Source organism: Leishmania infantum, chromosome 34 (assembly GCF_000002875.2).
Source record: "Leishmania infantum JPCM5 genome chromosome 34".
Taxonomy (NCBI): Eukaryota; Euglenozoa; class Kinetoplastea; order Trypanosomatida; family Trypanosomatidae; genus Leishmania; species Leishmania infantum.
Window position 1 is genome coordinate 1,123,783 of NC_009418.2, and position 9,889 is coordinate 1,133,671.

The 9,889-nt window shown below is 60.9% G+C and overlaps 3 protein-coding genes across 3 annotated transcripts; all 3 read left to right on the plus strand.

Moving 5' to 3' along the window:
- Positions 1-244: 244 nt before the first annotated feature.
- On the plus strand, positions 245-2,053 carry LINJ_34_2630 (conserved hypothetical protein; the record flags this gene model as incomplete). The annotated part of the gene is made up of 1 exon (XM_001468588.1): positions 245-2,053. One exon carries the CDS (start codon positions 245-247, stop codon positions 2,051-2,053), a length of 1,809 nt encoding a protein of 602 aa, XP_001468625.1.
- Positions 2,054-6,423: 4,370 nt separating this feature from the next.
- LINJ_34_2640 (putative tuzin) lies at positions 6,424-8,103 on the plus strand (the record flags this gene model as incomplete). Its single annotated transcript, XM_001468589.2, has 1 exon — positions 6,424-8,103. The coding sequence occupies one exon, from the start codon at positions 6,424-6,426 to the stop codon at positions 8,101-8,103; it is 1,680 nt and encodes a 559-aa protein (XP_001468626.1).
- Positions 8,104-9,117: 1,014 nt separating this feature from the next.
- On the plus strand, positions 9,118-9,705 carry LINJ_34_2650 (putative amastin-like surface protein; the record flags this gene model as incomplete). Its single annotated transcript, XM_003392740.1, has 1 exon — positions 9,118-9,705. One exon carries the CDS (start codon positions 9,118-9,120, stop codon positions 9,703-9,705), a length of 588 nt encoding a protein of 195 aa, XP_003392788.1.
- Positions 9,706-9,889: the final 184 nt, after the last annotated feature.

Genomic DNA, 9,889 nt, shown 5'->3' on the forward strand with positions numbered 1-9,889 from the left:
TATGCAAGCCCGATCAGTGCCTCTGCCTCTGAGCACGAGCGTGCGCGTGTCAGTGCAGACACTTTCTGCGACTTCTTTACGAATTGCGGCGCCTCTTTGTTAGTGCTTGCTCGTTTCGTTCCCATCATATTTTCATTCGGGCACTGCAACTGGCATCGTGCCTCTCTTTGCTTGCCTCCATCTTGTCGTTGCCTCTAGCGTTTCTAGTGACGCGGCTGCTCTCGTCCGGTCATCACACCTAACCATGGCAGTGGACTTTGACTTGACGCTTTTCATCAAGGAGACACAACTGCAGCACGGTCTCCGCGCCGAGGACTATGCCCGCTATCACCACTACACCACGAACCGCCTCGCCACACTACGGCGGCAGCTGAGCTTGTCTAACGACAAAAAAAAGTTTTTGCGCAAGGAGGTGACTCCACAGAACGCGACGGACGTGCGGCATCTGATGCTGCTCGCCTTGTACGCCGAGCGTTGTTGGGCAGAGGCGGAGGCGATGCAGGTACAGCTTCAAGCTAAGAAGGAGTCGCGCGGCACCGATGCCAACAAGCCAAAGGGTGGCGTGCCACCACAAGATCAGTATCGCAAGCGCCTGAACAAGTCAGTAAAGTGGGCCTCGAAGCTGCACGAGGTGGCCAAGGAGGTCGCCTCAGACCGCGCCAAGAAGGAGTGCTCAGCGTACTTGAAGGACACCGCCGGCCGCTGCCACGCCTCGCACGGAAAGTTCAAGGAGGCGAAGGAGGCGTTTTTAGAAGCCCGCGAAACCTACGCGACGCTGCGCTCCATTAGCAGCGAGTCTCAGTGGGTCGTGATCGCGTGCAAGATAAGCGAGCTCGACGACCGAGTTACATACTGCATGCAGCGCCTCGGCGAGGACCCCACTACCTACCGACCCGCGCCGATTTTTGTCACCGCCAGCGCCGATGGCGCGGTCGCAGACAGTGCGGTGCCGATGGGCGGTGCGTCGCAGCTGTCGTGGAACGGACGTACGCTGAGTGTCTACAGCATCAAGGTCAAGGACGCGCTGCGCGAGGCCCAGGCGGTGGAGGTGGAGTCGACCGAGGCGAAGCTGCAGGAAACGCGCGGGGTGGTGCCGGTGGGCCAGTCGAATCGTGTTCTCGATCTAATGGACCGCCGTATCAACTACTACAACGATGCACTTACACACGCTCGCCAGGACCTGCGCGCGGTACCAGAGGGAGCGGGCAAAACCGAGCACCAGCTTATCGTGCACTGCATTCTCTTTCACGTGGCGCAGGAGACCCTGCGGCGCACCCTCTTCCTGGCCGACCTTTACCGCCGCCGTTTCGAAGCAACAGAGCGGACGCTGAAGAGCACCGCTGCCAGCTCGTCTTCGCCGTCGTTTCCTCGTGGGCACAAGCAGCAGCAGAAGCATCGAAAGAAGAAGGCAGAGGTCGCGCCAACGCAGTACGCGTCGCCGCTGGAAGTTGTCCGCCTCTACCAGGCGGCGGCTGGGAGCGTGGAGGAGATGGAGCTGCTGCCCGGCGTTGCGGGGCGCGAGGACGTCGAGGCGTTGCATGCTGTCTGCTCGGCCGGTCAACTCTTCTTCACCGGCGAGAGCTGGCGATTGTCAGAGGCGTGGTCAACAGCGATGAAGTACTACTGCGACGCCCTGGCGCTCCTGCGGCGGGTAAAGGGTCCGCATGTGGCGTCGATGCAGGAGCTTATCGAACAGCGCTTGATGCAGGGGGCTGCCGAGGTGGTGCTTGCCGCATCATTCATGGGTGCGGGCGGCAATACACGTAGATCGACGCCGTTGATGACTTACCTGGTTGACGCAGGCGAGGAAACGACTCAGGTGGCGCAGGGAGTCGTGCGCTTTCCGCCCGACTACCATGCTGCTCCGTGCAAGCCTGTGTTCGTCGACGTAGCGTCGACGTTCCTGAACTACCCGGTGGACAGCGGAGACGAGGCGGATTCCGACGAGCGTTCGGGTGCTAAGACCGCAACCGTGCCGGCAACGATGAAGAACACAAGTGCAGCAGCGGGACAACCGAAGAAGAAGGGTTGGATGTTTGGCTGGAGAAGTTAGGTCGATTGTGAGTTGAGCACGAGGGAACGGGACACAATAAGGTGCGCCACACTGTGGCGTGTGCTACGCTGCGTGAGCGACCCTTTATGCTGATTCCACTGCGCACTCTTTCACACGTCTTTTTGTTATCCCTGTGTAAGGGGGATAGGCACTCTGTTTTTTTTTTTTCGCCTCCTTTCGAGCGTTGACGCGCCTTTGTTTTTCAATCTCGAGGTTATTGCTGCACCCCGTCTCTCTGTGTGTGTGTGGATGCTGGTGTGGGTGTCGGTCTGGGTCATCACGCTTGGTTTCTCTCGTTCGCCCTTTGCGCTCAGTTTAGCCATTTTTTTGATGCCCTTTTCCATCTTTTTTTTTGTAGCTTCACTGTGACCAAAACAAGAGCAAGTGCCCAAGAAAAATGGGCGATCAGTGCAACAGGGCACCTCTCTTCTTGTGTGTGTGTGTGTGAGTGCGAGAGAGAATGACGATGGGCAGCGGGGAAACCGAGTATGGAATCATCACTGCTATAGATTATCGGGCGCCTCACTGAACAGAAGGTAGATCCTGGGTGCCGAGTGAGGGCACGGTTTGCTTTCTTCCTGCCTCCTACAGCTTCTCCCTCTGTGGCGCCTCCTCTGTAAGCACACTGTGAGGGACAGACTACACTAGGAAGCGGCTCTCATGTGTGCCCGCAACTGCCCAGGAAAAGTGACGTGCGGCGCTTCATGTTTGTGCATGTAACTAGGTGTTGGGCGGGATACCACGCATGCTCTATGCCTGTGCGGGCCTTTCTCTTTCTACTATTTATTTCGGCCCCTCATCCGATTCAAAGCACTTCGTCATGGTAGCAGCGTCCTGACGAAGAGAGACACTCACCGACACATATATACAGACAGGGGCACGAAAGCCTTCACGAACGAGGCTCTTCTGCCGCCGCTTGTACGCTCGAATTTCCCCTCGCGCGTGCAAAAGCCTTCTGCGGTGGCTTCTGCCCCCCCCTCCACACACACACACACACATACCGACTCCTGTCAAGGGCTTTGATATATTCGACGTGAAACTCACCCCGAGGCACGTGCTTCTCCACAGCAACGCCCATACGCGTGCATGCGCCATAGCAGAATCGAGCGGAACACGGCAACACAACACAAGAGCGGGGTTAGGAATGAGACCAGGAGCCGCCGTGTAACCAAGAAGAAAGGCACAGGCACCTGTTGCCATTCTATCTTGTTTTTCATTTTCCTTGAAAGAGGCTTGGCCGTGCGCACGCACGGACGGACCATACGACGGCCAGCATAACACCACTCTTGCCACTGTACCAGCGCTGGGTTGTGCTGCCGAGCTATTCTTTCTCGGTCTTTGTCTTTTGTAGAGGTGTGCCTTCGGGTCGCCTTCAGGGCGCTTCTTCCTTTTGGCTTTCACGGACGCTGCCGAGGCGACTCACGCAGCTCCGCGGTTCACGTTTCTTTTTCGGTGTTGCTTGCTGCGTCGCCATCGTGGTCTGTCTTTGCGGCTGCTCGCGTTCCTCGTCCTCCGGATGTCTTTTTTCCCCTTTTCCGTCTCTTCTTATGTGCACCGATGACGGCGGACACGCCCATGTGCGTGGTATCCCAGACTGCAGTGCAGCCCCCCCTCCCCTCCCCCCACACCACCAGCTCTCTCCGCGTGGGGAGAAGCCGAGCGGCACCCCTCCCCTCTCCTCTATCGGCCTGCCCATGCCGAACCGCTTGTGGCGCTGACAGGGTCAGGGCGATGTATCGCTACCCCTGCCAGCGGCCAGGTGCTGGATCGGCGTGGCATCGCTGCGGCCTGCGACAGTGCACCGGTCTGACCCGTCCATATGATGGGGGAAGTGCCAGCGCAATGCGAAGATGTCTCACCCGGGCCTCACTGCCGACTGGTGTGGGGAGCCGGAGCCCCCTCCCGAGGGGGCCGCACCAGGGGTGGCGGCCTGCATGGTGGGAGGAGCTGCTGTGAGGCGGCCTGTGAGGCGGGGTGGGTGGGTGGCGTTTGAGGGCAGGGGCCGTGCTCTCAGATGGCTGAGTCGGCACCTCGCTGCAAGGTGCGTGTGCCTAGGGCCGCCTCGCCACAAGCGCTGACTACATGGCCCCGCCAACGGCGTAGGTGCGGCAGTGCACCGGGCGGTGCCTCGGCGCTCTTTGTGTGGAGCTGCAAGGGCCGCGTGGCGCATCGGCGCACCTACCCGGGGGCGTTTTGTCGTGAGGACGCTCTGCGTGAGGGTGCCTCCAGCAGGCGCGACCACCATCGACGTCGCTGCGTGCGGCAGCGACGCCAGCAACGACGACGATGCTGCAATTGTCAACCGTGGACGCGGCGCATTGCCTGTGGAAGGACGTTCGCCGGGATGGCGCAGGGGCGCTGGATTTGGCCGGTGCTTCACCGGCTAGGCGCAGCACACCGTCGCATTGTGGGCCTCACGGCGTTGTCTGCGCGCTGTAGGAGGTCGCTGTGCTGCGCCGCAGTCGGCGAGGGAGGAGTCGGTCGGCGTCGTCGTGGACGTCGGCGGCAGGGAGGACGCGCTGCGCGGCTTCATCAAGGCACTTGGTGTGCCGGCTGTCGAGGCCTGCGGCAACCTGCTCGGCGTCATGTCGGCATCATGCTGCACGGCCGCGTGCGGCGGACATCCTGACGCGTGTGTTGAACGGTGGCTGACGCTGGCGTGCGGTCGCCGCATATGCCACATCGTGGCGGTGCTGCCGCCGGAGTCGCTGACCGTGGCGAGCACGCTACTGCCACTGCTGGACCTGTCGAGGGACCCCCATTGCAGCCGCTGTCGCCGGCGTGCGAGCACATCCGTCGTTGCCTCGACGCTCTCGGGACAGAGGTGTGTCTGGATACCGACGAGATCATTGCATCCAAGAGCAGCGACGTGGATGAGCTGCTTGCCGCCTCTGATGAGCGCCGTGTGTCACCGACGGTGTACATGAACCGTAAGCGTGTCAGGGCGATTCGCCAGCTGCAGACGGCATGGGGCGAGGAAGGATAGCTCAAGACACCTGTGAAGCTTGTCGCGCCGTTGACGCATGATGAATGCCAGCTCGATGACCACCATCACAGGAGCCTCGCCCATACACCACCGAGCGATGGGATTTTCTGCAATTCTGCGCGGGGCGTTGGTTGCATGGACAACGTGCAGCACACCTCCGCCTCCGGCTTGCGTTGGGACGGGCCGACATAGCGCGAACGCGAGGGCGGAGGCAGACACCTGTGCATGTGCCCTCTCTCGAGAGAGAAACGCCTACCGGCACGCGACTCTCTGTTCATTTCCATGGACTTCGTGCTCTGTTGACTGTTGCTGACGTGCCACTGAAGGGGGTAGGGGAAGCATAAAAAATGTGATGTAAGCCTCGTTAGCGCCTCTCGGAACATCAGGGTGAATCAGGCTATCCGCGTCGACTGCAGGCAGCGAGCTGGCGGACGTCTGGGAGGTATAGCCGCTGTGCTGGAAGCTATGGGCGTGATCCAGGCCGAGCGCAGCATCAGCAGTGGTGTTTCACCTGCCATTCACCGTACATGTGACGCGTGACGTTGACATCCTTTCTTGTGTGTGTGTGTGTGCTTCCTCGCTACCCCCTTGGCCTTCCCGCCGTCCCGCCGTCTCCACTTCTCTTGTCGGGCGCCGATGTTTTCGCGCTGTTTTTCCTAACGGTGTTTCCTCCTCTCCTGCCCTGCCCTGTCGCCTCTATCCTTTGAAAACGTATGTGGGGCTTATGCGAGCGTGCACCCGCCTACCCCCTCCTCCTCACAGAGGAAATCCTCCAAATCACGTACACCTGTACAGGCGTGCTCGTGCGCACTAGGGAAGCAGACAGCACGGCTGCACGTTGGCGCTTGCGTGTGTGTGCGTGTGGGGGCCTGAGAGAGCGGAATGGCCGCATTGCTGCGGAGACGGAACACTCGCATATGCAGATCAACGGGAAAAAAGAGGGAAACGGCGAAAGGCGATTCGAGCCGCCCGTGGCGCCGTTGGAGCTGCTGTGGCGGTGCCACGACGCTTTGTGTGTGCGTGTTTTTTTTTTCTTTCGCCGGCGCAGAGGCACAAATACGTGTGCGGGCACACGTTTGTGCGTGCGCGACGTGATTGCATCTTGTTTCTGCACTCCTCACTCTTGATTCTTGAGCACGTAAGGGCTCCACTTCGACGGCGCAGAGATCCAATGTATTCTGTGCTATCGCATTCAAGGTCGAGCCTCCGCCGCATCGGCGCATCAGCAAGCCCCTGTGCTTGCCTGCGCAATGAAGGCTTGCGCTCCTTGAATCGTGTAGCTCTCCCTGTAGGGGTACCCACGACACCATCGCATCCGCCTGCGTGCGCGTTGACAACACAGACCTCGGCGGCGCCGCCGCAGCCCTTCCGCCTTACGCGTGGAATGGCGGTGAATGCTTTTTTTGCGAAGAGCGCGAGCGCCGCTCTTGCCCCCATCGCGAAAGGGAGCATAAAATCCAAGATTGCTGGAACCGTCTACGCCGTTCACTTGCAGCACCTCTTTTTGTCGCCCATCATCGAGGTCGGCTCTCGCGTCTACCTTGAGCGCGACAAGGGCGAGGAGTACGCCGGCACCGTAGTGGGCGGCACTGTGGTCCGCGTCAACGGTAACGGAACGTATGGGGTGTTGCTCGACAACAACAGCTTCGACATGGCTGTTCCCGCAGATATGGTGGTCTTTTCAGAAGGCCGAGGCAAGTTGGCGAGCGACGCTGAGCACCGCGAGGTGGTGGAGTGGTTGCGCAGGGCCGGCGTGGCGCGAAGGGCACACCAGGAGAGCATTGCGTGCGCCCTTTTCCATCGCGGCTGGCGCGCACACAGGCTGTATTTGCTGCAGGCCTCCGACGTGCACTGCGTGACGCACATCCCGAAAGCTGTGCGCATGCGCGTGCTGGATGAAGCGGAGTCCCAGAGAGACCACCATCGCCAAATGCGGCAGTTGCTGAAGGAGCGGGTCATGGAGCGGGACTTCCGCTACAAGCTTACCAAGTACAGCGGTGTGGTAAGCGCGTCAATGGCTCTCCTTGGCATTGCCTTCGCGTTTGGGTGGAACGTAAAAAATTCTCGCACGCAAAAGCGAGAGCATCAGCTGAAGGTTGCCGTCAAGGCCCTCATGCAGACGCTGAATCAGCACCACAACACCTTGCAAGGGACCACACCGGTGGCACAACACTTTGTTCGACGCGAAAAAGAGGAGAGCGCAGTTCGCCAGGCGCTCCGTCGGCTCGATGTGGCGCATCCGCGAATCATTGTCTTTACGGGCTTTCGCGGCTGCGGCAAGAGCACCCTGTGCCGCAACGCTGTGCTGCAGGAGCGCGTGCCAGCGGTCTACGTGGATATCCGCGGCACCGAGGACACGCTGCGCAGCGTCGTCAAAGCACTTGGAGTGAACAGGGTGGAGGTGTGCGGCGACTTGCTGGAGTTTGTGGCAGACTCGTGTCGGACAGCAAAAGCTACCAACGGCGAGACGCCGTTGCTCGTACTAAAGTTGCGCGAGGGCAGCAACTTTCAGCGAGTGTACAACGACGCTGTCGCGCTGGGGTGCGACCGCCGTCTGTGCCACGTCGCCATTGAGGTGCCCATAGAGTCGCTCAGCATGGCCACCGCAGGGCTGCCACGCCTGGACTTCTGCATGATTGCCATGTTCAGTCGCGAGCAGGCGTTCGCGTACACGCAGCACACCATGGACGCTGTCGGTCTCAACCACTTCATCGACATCATCGGAACAAACAGCAATGACTTGGACGAGCTGTTTGCGGCGGTACATCAGCGCCGCATCTCCGCAGTAACATATACGAATGAGAAGCTGTTGAAGGCAATGCGGCAGCTGCAGACGACGTGTGCCGGCCGCCCGCGGCTTCGTTCCGCGCTGCAGCAGCTCTCCGCTATTCCTTACGGCGACGGACAGCACGCAGGCGGAGACGCGGCGGCGCTGCAGAGTGCTGCGCTGGGGGAGATTGTCTTTTACGATCCCGTCCAGGATGCGTGGCTGTTTCGCAACAAGCTTTTCCACTCCGCCTCCCGGTGCTGCTGGCCGCAGGCGCGCGGTGAGATGAGGAGGTGATGGGGAAGGGCGGGTGGTGGCTCTGCGCGAGCGCGTGGGTGTCGGGTGGATGGGAGTGTGCACTGATGTAGGTGCACCCTCGCGTGCTGCGACTGGCACCGCCGCCCTCCTCGCCCCATGGGGGCGCACACGGGGTCGCTGCTGCTCGCATCCCCTGCTCTTTGGTGATGTTCCTTTTTTTTCTTGTGGTGCAGGGCCGCGGCGGTGCGGGGATGGGCGGTGCTGCATCCCGCCCGCACAGACACCGAGGGCGCCCCCCGCACCCCCCCCTGCACACACGTGCCCATCGGCCTCGCGCAAGCGCTCCTAGGACAACGCCGACCAGAGAAAAACGCAGCAAGCGGCTCCAGGCGGTAGGCTGTGCGACTGCGGGTCTTTGCGCTCTCTTCCCCTCGTCCTCGCTGTGCGCGGCGCGAGGGGTGTGGCGAGGACATGCGGTGAGGGGTGCGGGAGGGGCTGCCCGGAGGGTGGCAAGCAGTGCCCTCTGTTCTCTCCGCTTGGTCGCCGCCTCGTGCGCTTCTGTCTCCCCTTCGCTGCCGTGGCGGTGCGTCGCACCCCCACCGGCCTGCTGTCCTGACCCTTTTCGCTTGTGCGCATGCCATCAAGTGGCCCATCTGCTCCCGCTGTGCACGCCTCGCAGTCTCACTTGCATGTCTCCTCACCACTGCCTCCGCCCAATCACTCCCTCTCTCCTCGCCTCCTTTCACTCTTTGCTCGCGTCGCCCATCCGTCTGCCCCCTCTCACAACGCACGCGCACAAACGAACGAACACCGACAACGCGTACGTGCACGTGCGACAACAACAATGCATGCATATATATGCATATGCGTGTACTTGTGCGTGCGTGTACGCTGTCAAGAGGCTCTCCTTGGCTCTCTCCCATTCGCCGCCCTCCGCCCTCCGCCCTCCGCCCTCCTCTCCAGCTCTGTCGCGCCATCTCGACTCCCCTGTGGTTCGCTCTGCTGTGCACCTCCGCTTCACCTTTCTCAGCATTTCGGCGCGAGGTTTCGAAGATGGGGTGCAAGTTCACCTTTCTCGTCTACGCGATCCTCCAGCTCATCGCGTTCCTTTCCGTGCTGATCGGTACGCCGCTGGAGATGTTTCGTGGCACCACGAGGGACCCGTATAACGTATCCTTGTGCATCACTTTATGGGGTACAAAGTACGACTTCCAATGCCACTTCATCATGTACGCCCAGACGACGGACGGGCAGTGGGCGCGTTGCACGACCCGCCGCCAACATTTCCGCATGGCTGAGGCGTTGGTAGTCATCTCCATCATCCTGTATGCCTTGGCGGCGCTGCTTGGCTTCATTATGCTGTTCTGCTGCTCTTTGCTCCGCTGGGTATGCCTGGCGCTCAACGTCGTTGGCCTCTTAACGTTGGGCATCACCTGGGGCCTTATGGTGACGGAGTTCAACAAGGGTGACGGCCCACTTTGCCCTCCTCTGAAGAACAACTACAAGTTTGGCTACGGCTTCTTTCTCCTGTTGGTGGCCTGGGTCCTGGATCTCGTCGACATCGTCTTCTTGCTGTTCCCGTTGCCGACTATGCGCTCAGATGAGAGTGAGAAATCGAACGAAAGCGTAGAGCAGGAGTAGGCGGAAGGGAGCCGCAGGAGGCGGAGGGGCGGTGTTGCTAGCCGCGCGGCAGCTTCGCGACGACGCGCTCGTGGAGGAGCCGGCGGAGCTGATGTCAGCGTGCCAGAGGGAGGGAGCGAGGGCTGCGGATACTCGCCCCTGCCCTTCGCCGGCAGCTCTCCGTCTGCTGCTCGCTGCCCTCTCG